The 25,430-nt window shown below is 40.6% G+C and overlaps 1 protein-coding gene across 3 annotated transcripts in view; it reads right to left on the minus strand.

Annotated features, from left to right (window-relative positions):
- ogfod1 (2-oxoglutarate and iron-dependent oxygenase domain containing 1) overlaps positions 1–25,430 on the minus strand; it is a 116,852-nt gene that overhangs the window by 75,345 nt on the left and 16,077 nt on the right. For all 3 annotated transcript variants that reach the window (XM_048262444.1, XM_048262443.1, XM_048262445.1), the window contains exons 2-6: positions 24,128–24,273; positions 23,330–23,376; positions 23,137–23,237; positions 22,498–22,614; positions 5,335–5,426 (exon numbers count right to left, since the gene is read on the minus strand). In XM_048262444.1, the coding sequence (XP_048118401.1) occupies positions 5,335–5,426; positions 22,498–22,614; positions 23,137–23,237; positions 23,330–23,376; positions 24,128–24,273 (503 nt within the window). The remainder of the gene's footprint in view (positions 1–5,334; positions 5,427–22,497; positions 22,615–23,136; positions 23,238–23,329; positions 23,377–24,127; positions 24,274–25,430) is intronic.

Here is a 25,430-nt window from a genome sequence, read left to right on the forward strand (position 1 = left end):
TGATATTGTGCTATGCTATCCCTTTGCTACGCCACAATGATATGCCATGTCTTCAAGCCACCCCTGATGCGGGCATGTCTTGTCTGCGGGCAGTAGAGAGAAGACTCCAGAGAGATCCAGAGAAGGCCAAAATATACCGTGCGGAGATCGAGAAGCTTATACAGGCTGGGTCGGTCACTAAGCTGGACCCATCAGAGTTGAATAGAGGAGATGAGGAGTGGTTCATTCCCCACCACCTAGTTAGTCATAATGGCAAACACCGCCTGGTATTTAACTGCACGTACCAGCATGAGTACCTCCTACCTGGGCCTACCCTGGGGGCATCTCTACTGAGAGTCCTCCTGAGATTCCGCGAGAATGAGGTAGCTGTGAGTGGAGACATAAAGAGCATGTTCCACCAAGTTCTCTTGCTCCCTGAAGACCGTCCTTTCCTGCGCTTTGTGTGGCGTGATCTGTGCCAAGATGAGCCCGCCGCAGTATATGAATGGCAGGTACTCCCCTTCGGTACCATGTGTAGCCCATGCTGTGCTACATTTGCCTTGCAGCACCACACCAGGGAGAACAGCTAGCCAGAAGATGAGGTGAGAACTTCGGTTGAGAGGTGTTTTAATGTCGATAATTGCCCTCAGAGTCTCCCAACCACCACCTGGTGGACAAGCTAATAGCCCTCCTGTCTTCAGCTGGATTCGTTCTCCACCAGTGGGCTAGTAATGAACCTGATGTCATTAGCCACCTCCCTGAAGATCTCAGGTCCAACAGCGCTTAACTCTGGCTTGCACAAGACAAGACAGACAGTCCTGAGTCAACAGACACGTTAGGATACAAATGTCGCCCAGTGCACTATGATGAACTTACTATGCGTAACATCTACAAAGTGCTTGCCAGCGAATACGACGAGAAGAGCTGCAGTTCCTCCCTCAAGTCAGTGTCCCTCGACCATACTTACCTAAGAATGTAGCCGCCTCAGAGAAGAGAGGAAGAGAGCTTCACATATTTTGTGATGCCTCTGAGCAGGGCTATGGGATGGTGGCATACCTCAGAACGGTGGGAAACGATGGCAGAGTGCATTTGGCATTTGTAATGGCTCGATCTAGAGTCGCACCAAGACGTTTGAACTCTATGCCTTGGCTGGAGCTGTGTGGCGCATTTACAGGAACTCAGCTCTCTAAGCTTCTTGGTGATGAGCTTACTGTAGAGATTGAGAAGATAGTCATGTGGACTGACTACAAAAGTGCTGACCTGGCTGCGATCAGAACCTTGTCATCTCAAAGTCTTCGTCGGCACTCGTATAGCCGAGATTCAAGAACTAACCCCACACCACATATGGCGATATGTCGACTCTGCCCAGAACTCTGATGATGTAACTCGTGGCAAAACACTGCAAGAACTCACAAGACCTAACCGATGGACTCAAGGGCCCCCTTTTTTGCTCATGGATCCAGACCAGTGGCCCGCAGATCCTACCAATGCAGGGGGAGATCTTCCAGACCCTACTGAGCTTCGCCTGACAGCCTTCTGTGGGGTGACCTCGACGGCTGAAAGTCAAGAAGCCCCGGATCTGCACCATTATAACACCTAGAGGGAACTGCTGCAGGCTACTGCCCAGGAGCTGCATGGGACGGCTGGAGAGGATTGCTGCGTAAATGCAGAGGATTATTGCCAGGCCGAGGCACTTATCCTAAAGGAGGGCCCAGCACGACAGTTTCTCTGATGAATTCCGTCTCCCTAAGACAGGGAAGCCATTCCAGCGCAGTAGCCGTCTCCTAAACCTGTCCCCAGAGCTTGACGAGACGGGAGAGCTCATCAGGGTTGGTGGTCGTCTTTGCCCATCTGAAGATCTAGCCTACACCAGCATGCACTTGTTGGTACTAGACCCCTCACATCCAGTAACCCGTCTGCTCATACAGGACAGCCGCCTGAGACACCCAGGTCCGGAATGCGTCTTCGTCGAGATCCGGCGCACCTATTGGATTCTGCGAGGTAGAAAGGCAGTACGTCGCTTCTAAAATCCTGTGCTGAATGCCGCCGTTGGAAAGCTAAGCCTGCCGTACCCAGAATGGCAGACTTACCTGTGGCTCGTCTCCGCCTCTTCAAGCCAGTCTTTTACTCTATGGGCATCGACCTGCTTTGGGCCATTTGAAGTCAAGGTAGGAAGGCGCATAGAGAAGAGGTGGGGAATAATATTTAAATGTCTCACCTTCAGGGCTGTGCACCTAGACGTCTTGACTTCGATCGATGCCGACTCCTTCCTAATGGCCCTTTGTAGGTTTATCTCCAGGAGGGGAACACCTGCTGAGCTTTATTCAGATCAGGGAACCAACTTTAAAGGTGGTGAAAGGGGAGCTGCGTGAGGTGTTGCAGCGATGTCCGCCGAACTTCAGCTGCTCCTGGCCCCACATAAAATCAAGTTCCACTTCAATCCTACTGCCGCTCCTCACTTCGGAGGCGTGTGGGAGCATGAGATCATATCCGTGAAGACTGCACAGTTGGAGCTCAGCCCCTTCAGGAAGAGGTTCTTCGCACGGTGCTTCGCACGGTGCACAGTGGAAGTGATCCTTAACTCCAAACCGTTGGGCTACATTCCATCAGATGTCAGCAATCCAGACCCCGTGACTCCCAACTGCCTGTTGATGGGGCGGCGGGATGGATCCCTGCCGCAAGTCGTCTACCCTAAGGAGGAGCTCCTCAGCCGCCACCGGTGGAAGCATGCACAAGTGCATGCACTTTTGGGCTCGCTTTATTCGAGTCTACTTACCTGGATTGCAGTCCCGGCAGAAGTGGCAGTCATCTCCAGCTAATGCCACGGAAGGCTCTGTGGCAATGATCGTGGACCCCCAGCTCCCTAGGGCCCTGTGGCCTATTGGGAGCATCATCAAGGCCTTAAGCAGTGCTCTGGCCGGCACTCTAGATTGAGCGTGGTGAACACCCAAACAACATCATACAGTCCTTTCCAATTTACCTTTACCTCACCTACAGCTGGCACCTGCCCAGGTCTCATTCACTTGTATAGCTCAGGTTTTCATAATATCCGAGATTGATACTCTCTTTGTTGTAAAATGGCAGGCACATTATCATGAGCAACATTAACATAGAATACAATTTTAAGCTTGCTAGTTAATGTTAATAGTCAGGAGCTGAATTCCAACAGAGATGTCTTCACTCAGCACTTTGATTATGTATTGGGTGCAAGGTATTGTGTTACAATTACGTGGTATTGTGGTTTTTCATTGATCTCTCGTTTTTCTTTATATTTATTAATCGTTTGTCCACATGAAATAAAAACAATTTTAAAAATGTGGTCACAGTCTGGAGCCTGCATCCATCTTTTTTTCTACATCCAGTCATCCATCTCCAAGTCCATCCAGCCATGTATCCATCTATTGTCCATAAGTCTACCCATATCCATCCATGTAACTATATCCAACCAATTATCTGTCTATCTATCTATATCCATTAATCTGTCTGTCTATCTACACCCATCAATCTATCTATTTATCTATCTACCTACCTTTATCAACCAACTAACTATATACATCCATGTATCTACATCCAACCATTTATTTGTCCACCTATCCACATCCATCAAGCTATCCATCCAGAAACAAAAACTGCCAGCCAAAATATTTTTCTACCGGCCACAAAACTAAATATTTTTTAACACAAACACATTATTAGATATAGACCTAATCTAAATCCATATTGTTGTCCTGTCCTTGATCTTTTTGTTCTGCGTTGGTTTTGAGATGCATAGGCTACTTGAAGTAAGTCCCTCGTTTCTCTGATTGATTTCTTCCATATGCTGTGACAGCCTGCTGACTGTCAGATAACACAAATCATAATGTCCAAAGCATGTGTAACTAACAGGATAAAAGTGAAAAATTTCCCAAAATATCAGACGTAGCCTAATTGCACACACTTGAAATTAAGGCTGAAACGATTACTCGAGTAAGTCGAATAATTCGTTTACAAAAAATTATGAGGAAAATTCTCTGCCTAGAAGCTACGCTTAATTCCTATCATGCGTTATGTGGCCTGCTCAGATCAGGGATTATTGTTTCACACAGACTGTTATTACTGACGCTCACACCACTTTCAGAATTAAGGTTGGCATGGTGACGAGCAAAGAAAGGCAGAGAATGTCCAAAGTTTTGGGATCATTTCAAACTTAGAAAAGAATACAAGGTGCAATGTGTCAGCAGAACTGGCATAACACAACAGCACGTCAACAATGATTCAACATCTGAGCCGAAAGCAGTTGTTAACACCAGCTCAGTGTAGCCGACACAAGGCAACGTAAACATTGATGTTAGCAGATTTAATGTATTAGCTAGTTAGAACGCATGGTATTTGTAGCAGCTGTAGCCTAATGTTGTGAGTCGATATGATGTTAAGTTGTGGAAATTTTAAGTAGTAAACTAATTCATATAAAATTAAAAGTGAGCAAATACACAGAAAAACTCATCACACACACTCTTCTCGTCTCTCTACTCACCTATCGCATACCCCAGACATAATTATTATAGCCCTTACAAAAACATAACTGCATTACTTCAGGTGTCAAAACTGCAGTTTTGGAGGAAATGTTTGCAGTTCTTATGCAGGAAATACAATATATTGAACACAAAAAAACTGCATTGTACTGCATAGTAGCTTCCTGCACTTTACTGCAGAAATGCAGTATATTAGACATGAAAATACTAAAGTACTGCACTGTATTGTAGCATAACTTCACTGTAAAAAATGCAGTTATTTAGAAGTAATGGTAAATGCTGCAGATGCACAAATCTACATAAAACAGATATATTCATTTACTTTGAAGTGACTAGGGCTAGTTTACAGCATGACATTTGTTGTGCATAATAAATTGCAGGGCACATTTTGAGTGTTTTGTCTTACATTGCACATCATCTACTTAAATGGGCACTGCTCCCACATACTTTGGCCCATCATCAAGTGCATCTTTGGAAAGCTGAGACCCAGTACAACAGTCAGTGTGACTGATGTGCTGGCAACGAGTTACAGAGGCTTGAATGTTGTTTTGTCTTTGAGCCAGTAACATACATCTCTGGAACTGCCCACATTTGGGCACTCTAGGTCACATGAAGTGGCCTTGAAAAACAATTGAGGCCTGAAACCAGGTCTTGTGAAGCTGTAAATCAAAGTAGATGACTATATAGTAAAATATGGATTTTTCTCACATTTTCCTGTTATGTTTTCGCTAACTCAATCGTCTCTATAATGTCAGGGAGTTTTGCACAAAATTAACGTTATCCACTTTTTTTAATATACTTTCAGCTCCCTTTGCAGTGACAAATCCATAATGAAATGACCTACCTGATGAAATGACACGGGAGATACTTCAAAGAATACCAGTGTATTCCGGCTGGGGACAAGAGATTTCACTACACATTGTGGCTGCCCATGTTCTGCAACATATACACATAACAGAATTATAGACAAAACCTGTTCTACATAATTGCTATGGATTCAGGAACACAGATCAAGAATTCATCTGACATCATTCTAGACAATATTGTTCTATTGATTTAAATCTGTCAGCGTTAATCGCGATGTGATTAAGGACCAACACATAACACATTTTTTTTTTTTTAAAGCGCATTAATCTAGGGTGACCAGACGTCCCCGGTTTCCGGGGACAGTCCCCGATTTCGGTGACTTGTCCCCGGCTGGAGTTGTCCCCGGAAAAGTCCCCGGTTTTCACTGTGACTGACAGACCCGAAATTGGAATAAAATAGAGAAAGAAAACACTGGCCAAACGTACACTTGCGCACCCTTCACGCACGGGCTCAAGCCAGTCAAAGCCAGCGCTCAGCTCCAAGATGTTATAGAATGCCCATAATAGGCTATTTTGATTGGTGGAATAGCAGCGCGGTAGAATCTTTGAAATGAAACCACTTTTGCGGGGGAATTATTAAACTATTCATCACAAACGTGCCAGCTGCTGAAATCCAAGGAAATTGCGGAGTACCCGTCACACAGATAGCATACGCAGATATCACGTGAACAGCAGGAATCTTTCCAAGAAAGCTTTCCAATGACATTAGCGCCAAATTGCTGTGATAAATGATTTGCGAGAAAATTAACAATGAACTTCAGGGTTTCCCGCAGGAAATGTGTTAGTCAAGGTGGTAGGTCGTAGGTCCCGGGGTGGTTCTTGTATCGGTTGCAGTCGGTGGGGGGGTGTGGGTGTTGCCGTCTTGTTTGTGCGATACACTACAGACTCTGTATATTTAACAATTATTTATTAAACACTACATTATAAATAAATAACCAGCTTCTCAAAATAACAGTTAACAGAAAAATATCTCAAAATATTTGTGTAATTACAAAGACACTGCAATAACAAAGACTATTACAAACTATAGAACAAGTGCAAAAGAAAGTGCAAAACAACAAAATGTGCAAATGTGATCAGTCACTACTTAAGGCAGAGCTGACAACTAGCATTGTTACAAGCCATCCTCCGTGGCTTTAAAAAGATCATTTCAAGGGTCCTTTGGTAATTGCACTGTTTTACTATTGGACCATTAATGCTTATCTTCATGCAGGCTGTCAGACTGTTGACCTGCAGCCTGTTCCGCAAGTCTGTCCTGATCTATACACCGAGAGTGAATGAAGTTTAGATCATTTTATAGTTTTGTGTAATATGGATGGAATTTGGCGGCGGAGCTTTTAATTTAGAGGCGGAGTGGCGGCTCTGTTCGCTCCCATACGCTCACACCCGAAGTCTGAGGCATGCCCACTAATAAAACCAAGACCCGTTAAATTTCAAAGATATTGGCCATATAGCCTAAGTTCGTTGATGGGGATGGAGTTAGCTAAATAATTTAGAAAGCATCAGCGTGAAAGGCGGATGGGCCTGGGCGGGCCTAGGCCCATCTATTGTATCAGTCTGGCGGCGTCGATTAGGCGGCGCAAGTCAACACTGTGCTGAGAGCAGGTGGCTGTTTACCACGGCCGCTTCTCGGTCAAATTCGCGTCAGGTCAATTTAGCTCCCGGTCCCAAAGAACTAAAGCGCAGCGGCAATATATTTCACTCAGAACATTTATTTTAAAAGACTGCAACACTGATAGTTCAACAACAAACAAAGCAACGTTAACTAAAGGGATCAGTCGGGATTAATTGCCAAAAGAGCGAAAATGACAAATCACGAGTCGGCTAAATATTTTAAACTTCACAAGCGGATGAACCCAGCATCGGTAAGGCCGCATAAATTAAAAAACACAAATTGAAACAACTTGATCATTGGACAACCCTACCACTAAACCTTTCCATAGGCCTGCAACGTTTATGACGTAAAAAGTGGAATATGAACGCATTTCATCACACCTGACAATTAAACAGAGCTGTGGCTGTTGACGATTTGACTGATTCTTGAGAACGAGGAGCGAGACATTTGCACCGCTCAGCTCCGCTCACTAGCTCTGAAATTTCGGCGGCATATCACATATGTAAAGATTATAAAATCTGATTATTTTTCTTCTTATTTTTTAATGCGTTCTGCGGAGAAGGGAGATTGGCGTTGGTTACGGTTTGGAATGAAAGAGAGAAAACAGGACAAAGTAACACGTTTTTTTTTTTTTTTGATGACGTAGTTAAGGTGGCATGCTTGTTTTGCCAAGGCGGCCGCCTTGACTGCAAAGTGCTGCGGGAAACCCTGAACTTATGTGACAACTAGCATCGGTAGGCCTACAACAAGCAGTTCCTGAGAAGTCCGGTTTTGAAATTGCAACAAGTTTCTACATGGTCTCCAACTTTGGGCCAAAATTATAATGTAGGCCTATTCTCATGTAAACGATTTATGTCAGTACAAACATTTTTGTAAATTGTTTAGCCAGACGCCTATCCCACCATAATGGTTCTCATATTGCCAGATTCCAGACAATCACCAACAAATATGAATATAGCCTACAGTATATACTGGCATGCTTCCTAGTGGCATTAAGACAAAAATATAAAGAAAAGAAATCATGAGACGCAAGTTATTTTTTCTTGATACAAGACTGACAACATGTAGGCCCTATTGGCTACATAAGACAAATATTATCACATCATACATTCTCAGATATGGGTAAAGCACAGACTGTCTTGAAAAAAAGAAGATAGGCATTACAATGACTATTGTAGCTAGATTAACTATCTGAACAACATGGCCACTATGATATAATTTCATGGAGTGCTGCAATGTAGCCAATACTATTTTGGAGCATTTCTGAACAGTGAAACTGTGAAGAAAATATGCTTTGTGAATGGGCCATATTATAATCTATTGCAATATTATAACTATTCCACCTGTGTGTGTGGTTAAAATTCTGAAGTGGAAGTTCACAAGCACAAATAATATTATGGATATGGATATTTCCATCCATAGATAAGAATAATGAAGTCTATTTATTTTAGCGCACCAGATTGATGCATTTAAACGTTAAAATATACCAGATTTTCTCACGGGGGAGCATGCCCCTGAACCCCCCTAGGGGGGCTAGTGGAGATCTAGTCTAGTGATGCCCCTGGGACAGTGTCCCTGTTTTAAGTTTACAGCGATTAAAACATTACGCGTTTTACACTTCTCAACTGAAAATGTCCCCGGATTTTGTCTCAGAAATCTGGTCACCTTACATTAATCCCGTGCCGCCAAATTTTTATTTTACACCATCACTTGTTCTGTCATCAACAATCCCCTTTGGCTGCTGCTATTTTGACCATTTAATGCAGGGGTCCCCAACCTTTTATGTACCATGGGCCGGTTTGATTCCTATTTTTTTTTTTTTTTTCCGGACCGGGGGGGGGGGGGGGTGGTGTTGGGGGTTCCATGTTCCATATGTGTTCATATACCATATTCCATGTGTTCAAGTGCATGCATTACTTGAAAAGAACTAGCTCCAGTTATGTATGAACAGTGAAGGTAACGATCTCTTGTGAAAAACGTGAACTTGAAGAAGTGAAAATTGAACAATATGAACTATGAATATTGAACAACTTCTATAAGTGTGAACATGCTTAACAAAATATGGGAACAAAACATGGGAACTAAACGTGCCGTGAATCTTTGAAGGATGGGAAGTAACGCTCAAACTCATTTGAGAGCGCAACAAGGTGATCTCGCACCAGCTGCGAGAGAAAGGGCCCTGCTTCAGTCTCTCCCAAAACCCCCACTACTTTTTGGAACATATCAAATACACCCCGGTCCACTCGTCGTCACTACAAATCAAGCTTGGCTTTAAATGCAGTGACTTTATCTGCCAGTTTAAAGACAGTCGTCATTCTCCCCTGGAGTGACAGGTTGAGGTCATTAAGCAACCCGAATATGTCACACAGGTAAGCGAGTTTTGACACCCAGTCCTCATCACTAAAATGTGCAGCGAACGGTGACTTTTTTCTGCTCGCGCATAACTCAAACACTCTGGCCAGTGACCTGCTAAAGATGCTTGTTTTTTGTTGCTCATTCTAGCAGTTCAGCTAACCCGTGTGACACTACCGTTAAGCCAAGAACTGAAGTGAAGTGAGCTGACCTGAGGCTGCGCGAGCGCTGAAGGCAATATGTAAAAGTGTTGAAGGCGGACAGACAGACGAAGAAAATAGACCTTGCAAAATGCAAACATGCGTGCAATCAAACAACTGCATATAGGCCTATGCCATGTAAAAACATTATTGCGAATTAAATTTAGTTTAGTTTGCATGCATTTTTTTTTAAACTCATGTCGTAGGCTACGGCCCGGTACCGAGCCGCGGCCCGGTGGTTGGGGGCCGCTGATTTAATGCACCGTTTCTTGTCCTCAAACTGCCACAGACACTTCCTGGTAACCTATGCTTCTGCCTAGCCCTCCTTCTCCTGTAGACATGGAGATGATAAACAGCAACGCAGTTCTGAACTCCTGGTTGGCTTGAGGGCCTGTGTCCACCAATCACGTTGCGGTGACAGCGCTCAATTTTTGGAGCACTTCGGTCAAGCGTTTTTTGTTGCTATGTTACCAAAACCGTCTGCCAGCACGTCTTCTTGGAATGTTGTCTAATGCTAACTAGCTAACTGAAATGGCACCAAACGTTCAGGACTAGTTGTTAGTTGGCTAAATAGGACTTTGACCGACAAAAGGAGTTAATTTGGCATTACAATAGAATAAGTCATATGCAGTCATTGCAGATATGGTTAAATAGTAATTAGAGTGCATGAAAATGCACTCTCTGTTATCCGATTTTTTCTTATTAGAGTGCATGAAAATGCACTCTACTGTTATCCGATTTTTTCTTATTACAGTGCATGAAAATGCACTGTACTGTTCTTCCTAGGCTTCTTCTTCTTCTTCTTCTTCTAACGCGTTTAATGCAGCTTCAACCGTTTAACGTAGAAACTTCATTCAAACTATGTTACGTAGGTCTTACTTAGGACATGGGTGCTATGTATTTTTCAGCTTTGTAACTTTTATACTTTTTAAACTATTAATTAAAAACTAGTCAAAATTTCCCCATAGACTTAACATGGGCTGATGACATCACAATAGAGCCGTTAAGCAATTAGAATCCTATGGCAGGTGTTCGGGCCACCTGGACCAACTGCCAGTCTCAGGCTTTAAGCATACAAACTGGCCCTATTAAGACTACACATCCTGTTCAACTGCTTCCTCTGCCAAAAACTGTTTCAAAATAAAAGTCCTCACTATAATATTTTACTGTTAAACAATTTAACCCTTTAAACTACTGAACTTTTTAACTGTTCAGCCAGTGTAACTGTTACTTGTCATCAACTATGACTCCTACCTACTGTTGCTAGTTAGCTAAGTAGCATGGTTAGCATGCTAGCATGTTAACATACTAGTTAGCATTTTTAGCAAAACTACTAAAAATGATTAGCTAAGTTAGCTAAGTCACATGGTTAACATAGTTAGCATGCTAGCATGCTAGTTAGCATTTTTAGCAAAACTGCTAAAAATGATTAGCTAAGTTAGCTAAGTCACATGGTTAGCATAGTTAGCATGCTAGCATGTTAGCATGCTAACATGTTAGTTAGCATTTTTAACAAAACTGCTAAAAATGATTAGCTAAGATAACTAAGTCACATTGTTAGCATAGTTAGCATGCTAGTTAGCATTTTTAGCAAAACTGCTTAAAATGATGAGCTAAGTCAGCTAAGTAACATGGTTAACATTGTTAGCATGTTAGTTAGCATAGTTAACATAACTGCTAAAATTATTAACTAAGTTAGCTAAGTCACATGACAAGCATACTTAGCATTTTAACATTGTTAGCATGCTAGTTAGCATAGTAACTTGGTTAACATTATTATCTTTGTTAATATAGTTAGCATAACTGCTAGCAAACATTAGAGCCATTCCAAGTGTCAGTTATCGTCAACTATCTACCTAAATAATTTAACCATTTAAACTATCCACTTATTTAACTGTTCAGTCATTCCAACTATATTAAACCTCATCTACCTAGCAACCAATATAGTTTGTTTTTACTCTCTACTGTATGATATTTTACATCATATTTTTGCATTTTCATGCACTGTATTTCCTTCAGGAAATGCTTTTCTAGTTATTATTATTCTGCTGACGCTTTTTGTGCGTTTAATACAGCTTCAACCATTTAACCTAGAAACTTCATTCAAACTGCATTGCGTAGGTCTTACTTATGTGACTTCAGCTATGTATTTTTCAACTTTGTAACTTTTATACTTTTTAAAGTATTAATTAAAAACTACAAGAATTTCCCCATTGACTTAACATTAGATTATGACATCACAATAGAACAACTAGAAATGCAATTCCAAGGAATTACCAGTGCATGAAAATGCTTAAGTTGTGATGTAAAATATCATGTATAGTTAAAACAGATAATACAGAGATGGTTACTACGGTGATGCTAGGATGGACATGGTGGTTGCATAGCTTAATAAAAGTTGATTGTTTAAAAGTAGACTGTTTAAAAGCTGAATGTAGATAAAAGTTGTTGATAGACAGTAGATAGTTTAAAAGTTGTTGATAGACAGCTAGTTTAATAGATAGTTTAATGATGGTTTAAAAGTAGACCGTTTAAAAGTTGAAGGTAAATAGTTTAAAAGTTGTTGACAGACTGGAAGTTGAATGAATGTTGATATTCAAATAGTTTAATGGCTGTGTATAGGTAGATATTTGTGATAACTGAAAGTTGGAATGGCTCTAATGTTTGCTAGCAGTTATGCTAAGATTTTTTAACTATGCTAACCATCTTTACTTAGCTAATGATTTATAGCAGTGCTAGTAATGCTAACATCTTAACCATCTTTACTTAGCTAACGTTTTCTAACAGTTTAATGAATGTTGATATTCAAATAGTTTAATGGCTGTGTATAGGTAGATATTTGACGATAACTGAAAGTTGGAAAGGCTCTGATGTTTGCTAGCAGTTATGCTAAGATTTTTAACTATGCTAACCATGCTACTTAGCTAATGTTTTATAGTAGTGTTAGCAATGCTAACTATGCTACTTAGCCAACTTAACTAACGTTTTCTAGCAGTTTTGCTAAACATGCTAACTATGTTAGCAATGTTAACATGCTAACTATGTTAACCATGTGACTTAGCTAACCTAACTTTTTTTAGCATTTTTAATAGTTATGCTACCTATGCTAACTAACATGCTAACTATGCTAATTATGTGACTTAGCTAACCTAGCTAATCATTTTTAGTAGTTATTCTAACTACTAAATGGTCTCTGCTGCTCGCTCTGACAGGACTGAGGAATCTCGAAAGGTGGCGGTGTTTGCATCATGACGAACAGCAAGTGGTGTGATCCTAGAAATGTCACCGTTCTCTCAAAGTCCTGCTCGCCTCATCTAGAACATCTAGCGATCGTCTGTCGACCCTTCTACCTGCCCCGTGAGTTTACTTCGGTAATATTCAACGCTGTCTACATTCCTCCACAAGCCAACACAGATGCTGCGGTTTCAGAATTGCAAGAAGTGTTAAATAGACAACAACACACGCACCCTGAAGCTGCTTTATTGTGGCGGTGATTTCGATCAAATGCGTCTGAACCGGTCCATGCCTGAATTTATTCAACACATTCACTTCCCTACATGTGGTGACAACACACTGGATCACTGCTACACACAGTTCAAGAACAGTTACAAAGCAAAGTCTCTACCAGCTTTCGGAAAATCAGATCATGCCGCTGTTTTCCTACTGCCTATGTACAATCAGAAGTCGGGACGGACCCCCAGTCGAAGGAGGTCAAGTGCTGGACTGACCAATCGGAAGCCAGGCTACAGGACCCTTATAAAGCGTTGACTGGGAGATGTTCAAGGCGAACTCTGCTGACATCAATGAGTTTACGGAAGTATCATTGAGTTACATCAATATGCTAACTGATTCCATTATCCCAACTGTAAAGATCGAAGCTTCCTAACCAGAAGCCATGGGTGGATAGAGAAGTGAGAACGGCATTAAAGACACGCACACCATGACTTATAATGCTGGGCTTATTTCAGGGGATATGACTGATTACAAAGCAGCATCTTATAGTTTACATAGAGCTATTAAAGATGCTAAGCGGTATATAGAGACAGAGTTGAAGCTGATTTCTTGGAGGGTGATCCAGCACGAGTGTGGAAAGGACTCGAACCATCACTGGCTTTGAAAGAAAGTCCCTCCTATGATGAATGTGAGTAAAGCCCTCCCTGATGAACTTAATGCTTTTCATGCTAGCTTTGACATGAAAAACACAGATCTTGCACTAGCTGCAGCATGTGAAGCAAATGAGGATGCACCTTTCTGTGTCTCTGAGGTCGATGTGAGCAATGCCTTTAGGAGGGTTAATTGTAGAAAAGCTGCTGGACTGGATGGAATTTCTAACAGGGTTTTGAAATCCTCGCTGCTCAGTTAGCTCCTGTGTTCACTTATATCTTTAACACATCATTGGCTCAAGAGACAGTTCCTACTTGCCTCAAGCAGTCTGTTATTGTTCCAGTACCGAAAAACAAAAGTCCATCATGTCTGAATGACTACCGCCCAGTAGCCCTGGCGTCTACAGTGATGAAGTGTTTTGAGAAGCTTGTGAAAAACATTATCTGCTCATCCCTCCCTGCCTCCTTCGACCCCCTCCAATTTGCTTACAGAGCCAACAGGTCTACAGAGGATGCCATCTCAAACCTCATGCACACCACCTTAACTCACCTGGAGGAGGGGAATGGGAATTATGTGAGGATGCTGTTCATTGACTTTAGTTCAGCATTCAACACGATAGTACCTCTCACCTTGGTCACAAAGATGAAGGCCTTAGGACTAAACACCACCCTGTGTCACTGGATATTTAACTTCCTCACCAACCGTTCACAAGTGGTTAGAGTGGGGGGTCTGACATCTGTGCTCCCCAAGGCTGTGTTTTGAGTCCACTGCTGTACAACATCTACACACATGACTGCAAAGCCAACAGTAGTCATACCTCCATCATCAAGTTTGCAGATGACACAGTGATCTTGGGCCTGATTAGTAACAACAATGAACAGCTCTACTTGGATCAGGTTGATGAGGTAGCACAGTGGTGTCAATCTAACAGCTTGACACTGAATATCGATAAAACCAAGGAAATGGTAGTGGATTACAGAAGGCAGCAGCAGAACTACAGTTACATTCCACTAATGATCAGCGGGCAGTAGAGAGAGTAGAGAGAGTCACAAGTTTTAAATACCTTGGTGTCCACATTACTGAAGACCTAACATGGACTGTTAACACTCAATATGTTCTGAAGAAGTCCAGACAACGACTCTACTTCCTTCGTCAGCTAAGGAAATTCAAAGTTTCTACATCCATCATGAAGGCCTTCTACACTTCAGCGGTTGAGAGTGTTCTAACTGGTAGCATCATCACCTGGTATGGGAACTCCACAGTTAGAGATTGTAGTACTCTGCAGAGAGTAGAAAGCTCAGCTGAACGTACTATAATAACTCAACTTCCTGCTCTACAAGATATCTATTCCAGAAGAGTACTCCTAAGAGCCCAAAAGATTCTGAAGGACTCTTCTCATCCTAACAATGGATTATTATTACCGCTGAAATCAAGAAGACGCCTATGTAGTCACAAAGCCAGAACTGAGAGACTCAGGAGAAGTTTTTATCCCCAGGCCATCCGAACTCTGAACTCACACTATACTGACTTTGCACTCATTCAATCCTCAGCACTCATGACCCCCCCCACACACACATACAAGACTTTTAGCACTTTTACATCCCTCACCCTATGCTATAGACCTTTTATTTATTTTCTTATTTCATCACACGTCAAAACACACACACACACACACACACACACACACACACACATATACTTATCTTACTTTCTCCAACTTTTGCACATCTCCATAGAACTTTTTATTTATTTTCTTATTTCATCACACGTCAAAACACACACACACACACACACACACACACACACACACACACACACATATACTTATCTTACTTTCTCCAACTTTTGCACATCTCCATAGAACTTTTTATTTATTATTTTTGATTTCTCCTCCATCTATGTCCTTGATTGCCTAGCCTTTCTGCCCCAAACACACACACAAAAACACACACACTTACATCATCACTGTCATCACCTCACATACATACAGCACACTGCTTGCTACAGTAAGCCTCCTCTACTTGCTGCACACTGCCCCCCCCTCCTTACATACACAGTACATTGTCTTCAGGATCTTCTCCAACACACATCCTCTACATACTTACAGCACACTGCCCCCACCTACCCACACTACACACACACACAGTCACTGCTACACTCCCCTCCCGCCCACACACACATCTTCATCACTCACATACATCATACATACAGTACTCTGCTTGCAATAGTAAGTCCCTTCACCATACTTGCAGTACACTGCCCCCCCCCTCTCCCCTACATACACAGCACATTATTTCATCAGGAAGCTTCTCCAACACACATCCCCAACATACTTACAGCACACTGTCCCCCCCCCCCCCCAATACACAGCACATTGTCTCATGAGGAAGCTTATCCAACACACATATTGCACACTGCCCTCTCCCCACATACACAGCACACTATCCCATCTCCCCTGTCATCCCCCCAACACACACACATCAAGACCCCTGGCAGTTGGGTTAGCCCCTTGAGCTGTGGATCTGCCCAAGGTTTCTTCCTTGGTAAGGGAGTTTTTCCTTGCCCCTGTTGCTCTTGGGTGCTCCTTGTTGGTGGTGCCCCCCCCCATTCCAATCCTCCCCACCTTTCTTATGCAGCCCTTGCCACTTAATCTATTAAACCCTCTTCTACTGCACTTTTTACCCCCCACTTTGCACAAATAGGCTGACACCAGACATAATTTCACTGCATTTCTTACTTCCAGTAACTATATGCATGTGACAATAAACTTCCTTGTATCCTTGTAACTATGCTAACTAACATGCGAAATTTTGATAGTTTTTAATTAATAGTTTAAAAAGTATAAAAGTTACAAAGATGAAAAATACATAGCACTCTTGTCCTAAGTAAGACCTACGTAACAAAGTTTGAATAAAGTTTCTACGTTAAACGGTTGAAGCTGCATTAAACGCGTTAGAAGAAGAAGAAGAACTAGAAAAGCATTTCCTGAAGGAAATACAGTGCATGAAAATGCAAAAATATGATGAGTTTATATGGTTAAATTATTTGCTTGGTAGATAAGGTTTAATAGTTGGAATGACTGAACAGTTAAATAGGTTGATAATTTAATAGGTAGATAGTTGACGATAACTAACAGTTGGAATGGCCCCAATGTTTGCTAGCAGTTATGCTAACTATGTTAACAAAGATAACTAGAAAAACATTTCCTGAAGGAAATACAGTGCATGCAAAGTTGTTGCTGGGTTGGTTGCTAGGGTAATTATAGTGGTTGCTATGCTGTAAAAGTGGTTGCTAGGTTGTTGCTAGGGTACTTAAGGTGGTTGCTAGGCTGTTGCTAAGGTAATTATAGTGGTTGCTATGCTTTAAAAGTGGTTGCTAGGTTGTTGCTAGGGTACTTAAGGCGGTTGCTAGGTTGTTGCTAGGGTACTTAAGTGGTTGCTATGCTGTTGCTAGGGTAATTATAGTGGTTGCTATGCTATAAAAGTGGTTGCTAGGTTGTTGCTAGGGTATTTAAGGTGGTTGCTAGGCTGTTGCTAGGATAATGATAGTGGTTGCTATGCTAAAAAAGTGGTTGCTAGGTTGTTGCTAGGGTACTTAAGGTGGTTGCTAGGTTGTTGCTAGGGTCGTTATAGTGGTTACCATGCGTTATAATGTGTAAATAGTGAAAAAAAGTAAGAATAGTTAAAAGTTATTGAAATTGGAAGAAATAGAGAGAGGGATAGAGAAAATGGGGGAAAGTGAAGAAAAAGAAAGTTGGGATGAGAAGTGAGCTATTCAGTTGAATGGAGAGGGACACAGAGAAGAGGTTCCATTCAAGTTGCTGCAGGCAGTCAGTGAGAGAGCACAGGTGCAGTTGATTGCATTCTATTTCCTTAATAGCCTATTATGATGTCATAAAGCCATGTTAAGTCTATGGAGAATTTTAAGTTTAGTTTTTATTTAATATCTCAAAAAGTAAAAGTCGTAGAAATATGAAAAGTCATAGAACGAAAATTTGGTTCAAGAGCTACGTGTCAAAGTTTGAACCAAGTTTCTACGATAAGCGGTTCTCGAGTCAAATTAGGGCCTGGAAGAATAATAATCACTAGAAAAGCATTTCCTGAAGGAAATACAGTGCATGCAAAGTTGTTGCTGGGTTGGTTGCTAGGGTACTTAAGGTGGTTGCTAGGTTGTTGCTAGGGTACTTAAGTGGTTGCTACACTGTTGCTAGGGTAATTATAGTGGTTGCTATGCTATAAAAGTGGTTGCTAGGTTGTTGCTAGGATATTTAAGGTGGTTGCTAGACTGTTGCTAGGATAATGATAGTGGTTGCTATGCTATAAAAGTGGTTGCTACGCTGTTGCTAGGGTAATTATAGTGGTTGCTATGCTATAAAAGTGGTTGCTAGGTTGTTGCTAGGATATTTAAGGTGGTTGCTAGGCTGTTGCTAGGATAATGATAGTGGTTGCTATGCTATTAAAGTGGTTGCTAGGTTGTTGCTAGGGTAATTGTAGTGGTTGCTATGCTATAAAAGTGGTTGCTAGGTTGCTAGGGTATTTAAGGTGGTTGCTAGGCTGTTGCTAGGATAATGATAGTGGTTGCTTTGCTATAAAAGTGGTTGCTAGGTTGTTGCTAGGGTAATTATAGTGGTTGCTATGCTCTAAAAGTGGTTGCTAGGTTGTTGCTAGGATATTTAAGGTGGTTGCTAGGCTGTTGCTAGGATAATGACAGTGGTTGCTATGCTATAAAAGTGGTTGCTAGGCTGTTGCTAGGGTCATTATAGTGGTTACCATGCTATAAAATGTGTAAATAGTAAAAAAAAGTAAGAATAGTTAAAAGTTATTGAAATTGGGAGAAATAGATAGATAGAGAAAGTGAGAGAAAGTGAAGAAAAAGAAGTGAAAGAAAGTTGGGATGATAAGTGAGCTATTCAGTTGAATGGAGAGGGACACACAGGAAGAGGTTCAATTCAAGTTGCTGCAGACAGTCAGTGAGAGAGCACAGGTGCAGTTGATTGCATTCTAATTCCTTAATAGCCTATTATGATGTCATAAAGCTAATGTTAAGTTGTTGATAGACAGCTAGTTTAATAGATAGTTTAAAAGTAGACCGTTTAAAAGTTGAAGGTAAATAGTTTAAAAGTTGTTGACAGACTGGAAGTTTAATGAATGTGTATAGGTAGATATTTGACGATAATTTGACGAAACTTTTTAACTGTTCAACTGTTACTGTAACTGTTTGTCAACTATGACTCCCATCATCCTCTGCCTTCAACTGTTTCAAAATAAAAGTCCTCACTAGCTAGTTAGCATCATTAGTAGTGTTGTCACGATACCAAAATTATGACTTCGATACGATACCAGCCATAAATATCACGATGCTTGATACTGAAACGATACTACGGCGAAATCCTAAGATATCTGAAAAAGAAAGGACTCATACCTCCTCCAAGTGTATTGAGTCATTTGTGTTGAATTCGGTGCACTTTTGTAGTGTGCAGGTCAATTCCAGGTTCTAAACTTCCTACATAATTATTATTTTTTTATAGTCAGTAAAATAGCAGGCCTACTTTGTGTGATTAAGTCCTTTATTGATTGTTATAGTTCGTTTACATTGTGTTGTGTTTTGGCAATAAAGTAGCTTTAAATAGCCAAACTAAGCTAGATCAAGGTCAGTTTTGAAATTACTGCATGCTGTAACTACTGCACTGAATGCTATGCAGAGGGGCCTAATCTTTAGGCCATCTGATGTACAGTATAGCCTAGGCTACCCTAGGCCTTCCCGTGTTCATGGGATTTCTTCTTTGCGCCCAGTGTACAAGTACGACGTTACCACCACTCAGGTCTTCGTCAATTAGGCCTACACCATTACCTGTTGCAATATATCTGTGCACATTCCTACATGATGTCTATTTCTTTGATAACAGGATTTGCTACCACGTAACAATAAGCTGCTATTATTATTAGGACTCAACACGCTTTGGTGGTATTATATGCTGTGGGCTTTAATTAGCGCATTTCGGGTAGCCTATCCTACATCTGGGCAATAATTATTAAACAAATTGCAGTCAACATGCAGAACATGAAATAGATTGTTTACAAGTTATGGTAATGTTATTCTGGCGTGAACATTGCGCTTTCATCACGTTAGCAACCTATGATTACATCTCGTTATGTCTCGTCAAAATTAATTGATGAAGGAAGGTTCGTTTTATCCCAGAGAACCATACTCGTTTCACTTAGGCTAGACTAAAACAGAAGAGAAGAACTTGGCACTAACCATGTAGTTGTGTTTTCTATAGCATATTCGTTAACCTGTCGTTCTTTGAACTCTTTAAAAATGTCGGGATATGTCTGCGAGGTGTTTAGCCAAGTTCCATGCGTAGCCTACTGCTTTTAAATTACTTTAAAACATATTTTACGAACGGGCCTCTGTGTACCTGATGTCTTGCCTTCAATATTCGCGATGCATCTGAAATAGTTCCAGATTTCACCTTTTGTTTTATCCACAAGGCCGAGGACTGTCGGCAAAGAACTATGTTGACGTTGCCTGCGCACTCACTCACTCAGAGCTGCCTGCTGGACACGCCCACTTGCCTAGATGCGTGCAAGGAGCAGTGAGAGCAGCAGTTCACACAGATACAGAACGTTATTATTTTAATAAAGTATCGATTCTAAAAACATCGGAAATCGCATCGTTTTTTGCGTGAAGGCATCGTGATACCTTTTTAGTATCGATACACCGTGCAACACTAATCATTAGCATTGTTAGCATTGTTAACATAGTTAGCATTTAGTAAAACTGCTAAAAATGATTAGCTAAGTTAGCTGAGTCACATGGTTAACATAGTTAACATATAAACATAGTTAGCATGTTAGCATTTTTAGTAAAACTGCTACAAATGATTAGCTAAGTTAGCTAAGTAATGTGATTAGCATAGTTAACATGTTAGCATAGTTAACATAACTGCTAAAAATGATTAGCTAAGTTAGCTAAGTCACATGGTTAGCATAGTTAGCATTTTTCCAAAACTGCTAGAAAACATGAGCTAAGTTAACTAAGTAACTTGGTCAAAAAAATTAGCTTTGTTAGCATAACTGCTAGCAAACATTAGAGCCATTCCAACTGTCAATATCTACCTATATAGAGCCTTTAAACCATTTGTCTATCAACACACATTAAACTATCAGTCTGTCAACAACTTTTAAACTATCTACATTTAACTTTTAAACTTTCAACTATCTGTCTATTAACAACTGTTAATCTATCTATATTCAACTTTTAAACTCTACTTCTAAACTATCAACTTTTATTAAGCTATGTTATGTCTGTCCTAGCTTGATTTTCATGCACTCGTAATTCCCTGGAATTACATTCTCTAGTTAATTATTAATATTAGTCACGATAGGACTTGGCTGATTGAGTTTTCCTCTGCCACTACCAACATTGTTGACAGTACAGGTCCCGCCGCTTCCTTGATTTCAATTGGCTAGCAAGAGAGAAGTGACATTGACGAGCCCAGCGCTGTTCTAAAAGTTGAACAGATTTCAACTTTCAGCGCATCGAGGAAAAAAAGGTCAGCGCCGAGGGCTTTTTTCCGCCGAGGGCGCTGAGCTCTGTGAACACTGAACTTCATAGGATTTGTATAGAAAATAGCCGCCGCCGGCGCAAACGACATTCAATTAGCCTACATTACATTCTGTTGTTCTCAATACAACTCCACACATCAGCATCACACCGCCGCCACGTAAATTACAATTCAGTTCTATTTGGCTCCATAAAATCCATTGTTCATGCAGTGTTTGCCAGTTAAAAACTTTGGCGCTGATATGCGTGGCAAGTGACAGTGCACTCATCTCGTCACGGCTCAGTTGACATGGAATTAAAAAAACATTGTTTATTACTCTTACACTTTCACACGTGAACTGAACATAGTTAATGGACTAGGCTATTTTTGTTAGTACTTCATTGAAATGTGCTGTAGGCCTAGCCTACGCTACATTTGGCGTATGCACTTTTGCATATTTCTCAATATGAAAATATCCTTATTTCAACTGAACTCTAAAGATAATGAACATAGGCTATATGGAGTATTTTTTTTGTTTGTTATGCTCTTTATGTGTGCACATTTTGTGCATGCATTTCTGCTGTAGCATTTACTTCAGTTTATATCAGCTATATTTCTGAAGAATAGCCTACAATGTGTTGCCTCAGGCCCGCTGCACATCTTTTGAAATTTTATTTGAAATAATCAAATATGTCTTAAAGTTAAGTTCATTAAGTAACTTTCTTTGCTTTCATTTGATTCCCAATCAATATACACCGGTAAAAATGGCTTTACATTGTTAATATGGACTTCTAGAAAGTTTAGAAATGTAAAATAATATAATTTTAATCATGTGATAAAATATGTGAATAGAAATGCAGTGATTCATTGCGATTAAAAAATTTTATCATTTGACAGCCCTAAAATAAATAAAACATAATAATAATAATAATAATAATAATAATAATAATAATAATAATATATACACACATAAAGTGGGGAAAATAAGTATTGAATACAGTATTGAGTATGAAGTGCTGAGGCTATTCACATGAAATTAGAGTGTAGTTAGTGTCTGCTTGGGGTGGAATGTAGGCAGCGGTCCCAAGCAGGCCTAAATAGCTTATTTTTACGCACACAAACAGCAAGGGTTATGTTAATATTACCTTTGAACTCCAAAAGGCTAATCAAACATAATGTACATACATTACATAAACAAGTCTCTTTTCACTGGTATTTATAACCTTTGCGGATACCCTGCAGGAGGACACTTTTCTAAAATGTAGAAGACAGACCAATCACATGGACAGACCATAAGATATACACATCACACACAAATACAAACCATCAGTGCAGAACAGATCTAATGTTCCACCATCACAAAGTTCCCATGGTGGTACCAAGTATAGAATAAAGGCCACTCTTCTGCCTTCTAACTCGTCATCATGACACAATAATACATCTACAAAGAGAGAGAATGTCAGATATGACTGAGTGAGGGGTGGAATGGACAGTAAGTAGAATACAGTGAGAAATGCAAAAGAGTTTGGTGCAACAACGCAAATTAAAAGCAACTCTTCAGAATGCTGCACAAAGTTCCATCAAATTGAATGGCTCATCCGAACATCGGGTCAAAAGTGAATGACTGCTGCCCCTGACAAGGGTTTTGAGCTTCTGAGTTACATGTTTCATATCATTCAAGTAATCCATTTACTTTTTGCTATAGAATATTATATATTCACTGTAACTGAGAGGCATAAAATAAATACATTGCTAAGCAACACCTTAAACTTTAAGGTTTCATTTGAATGAAGAACTTTTTCTTAAAGGAAGCCACGAAATAGCAATAGACTGTCAGTACTAACTGGCAGACAATATACATTATTCCTTTGAAAATGAAGGAATGGAAGGTACAGTTGGTAAAAAAGTAGAATGAAAGAAATGTAAGAATACAGACAGAAAAGGTAATTGTGGATTTATTGACCTGTGTGTTGATATTTGGCACAGAAAATGTCCACAGTTGGCTCTAGCTCCACATCCAACAACTCACTTAACCAGGTGCGGAATTGGCCTAACAACACCAACCTAATAATGCATACAAAAGGTTGAAAACAGGAAACATAACAATAAGAACATAATACCGGTAGAGGCAAAAATATTTAAATGTGTTAACACACCTCAACTCTGTGATACATGGCTCCATCCTGTCGTTTAAATCAGCAGACTAAAGAGAACAGAAAAAAACACTTTTAAAAATAATGTAGTATATTTCCTGTGTCAACAAATGCATTTTTATTGAATATTGATGGCTACCGTAATCGCACAGTAATACTTAATTTCATGGAATACATGTTAGCCATTAACACATAACTAATAGGGGAGTGCAATACTACGAAGAAGTGTCACGATCAAGAAATGTCAGGAATTTAGGAAACATTACATAGCAGCGGTGTAGTGGTCATAAGATGCAAGGGAACATGGATGTTTCCTCCTCGTTTGGCTGGTGCAGGTTCGGTTGCAGACACATGGACAACATGTTTCTGGAGGTCACTGAGAAGTACTGTCCAGGAAGCTACAGTGCATCTTTAAAATCATGAAAAGGGGGCTCATTAACATGCCATGAGTGTACCACTGTAGCCACCTGGCAGCTCTAGCTGTTGGCTAAAGAAACTCAAGCTAGGTAGAACGGATTGTTTTCATTTTTTTCCGTACCGGCAGTCCTTGGTGACCTTGAGAAACCAAGGAATTTTCTTTTAAGTGATGTTCTCTCATTGATGTTCCAAAATAGCCTCCATGGTCACCAAATTTGTCTGATGTCTCTTATGTTGTACTGTAAGCACCATCTCCCTTAAAAAATGTGTACCTTTGAGAAGCTAAGATTATTTTTTAATCAACAGCTTGAGTATCTTTGTGTGATTTTTGACCTCCAGAGTGTGTGTGCCTGTGCAACTTACAGTGTAGTAATATGATTATACCTGTGTGAATTTGTAGAGATCATTACTCTTGCTGTGGAAGTTTAGCTGAGATAGCTCCTTCTCCAGGTTGAACACAAAATCTTCAGTGGAGAGGAACTGATTAATCACACAGTGAGGGAATGGATTGCAGTCCAACTCAACATACCCTGAATGCACACAAAACAATACAACAGTCAGGAGTACAAGTACAGTGTTGGAAGTATCAAATTAATTTTGCATTAAGCCAAGAAGGATCTGAACAAGAAATATGCGATCTTGTGGTCTCTTGGAATTGTATTGTTTTATTTGATTTGACATTTTTTCAGGTTTTTTTTTTTTTATCATGGCTGTTTCTTTCCTTATGTCAGTTTTGTCTTTTGTGTACTGCCTTCTTGGCTAGGGTTGGGCACCGAAATCCGGTTCCAATATGGCACCGGAGCCTACATCAACAGTAGTAATGAAATCGAATCACAAAGCAAATTTCAGATATTTCGGTGCCATTTAAATCCATAACCATGTTTAATCCATATTTATTTCTGCCCTCTGGTGTCCCAGCGTTGCAATCGCATTACATGCTGCTGTAACACTCTCACTATTTGATACCTCCACTCAGCAAGATGCCTAAAACTGAGCGTTTGGCTTCATTTTTCTACAAAGGATGCAATGTCTGTGACGTGCAACAAATGCAGGAAAGCTATTTCATGCAAAGGTGGAAACACATCAAATTTGATGAAACACCTGGTGACACATGGCATCAATTTAAAAGCCAAAGGGAAACTTGAAAGACAACCATTTATCCCACCCCTCATTATTGAGCACTGCTGATGGTGTTCCCAGACCCTACATCTTGACGTGGGTCTGGCTCGTCAGGCTACATTTGGACTGGAAAAAAACAGTGACTGATCAGTGATTTTTTGAGCTAAGTGCTAGTATATTTATCATCCGTATCCAACCATATATAATATTACAGTCAAACTATTCATCAAAGGTGACTAGCTTATAATTGTTTCAGATACCAACGACCATATCAGTAAGTAAGGGTGTAGATGGCAGTTGTATCATATTAAATGTTCAAAATAATTTAACAGTATTTATATATTTTTTTTTATCTCTGGCCTTCCAGCAGTAACCTGACTCTCAGCAGATGAATTTCGTTCCGCCTAGCTCCACTCATCCATCTGGGATCGATCCATTGGAGTGGTGTTTCAGAAGGCTGGGCCTTATTAAAAATCCTTGCATAAGATTGGATAGGCCACTTGTCAGTCATCTATTGACGTGCTACTTCAACCACTCACATTGAAGCCAACCCGTGACGCTGAGAACA

This window comes from Alosa alosa, chromosome 14, assembly GCF_017589495.1.
Source record: "Alosa alosa isolate M-15738 ecotype Scorff River chromosome 14, AALO_Geno_1.1, whole genome shotgun sequence".
Taxonomy (NCBI): Eukaryota; Metazoa; Chordata; class Actinopteri; order Clupeiformes; family Clupeidae; genus Alosa; species Alosa alosa.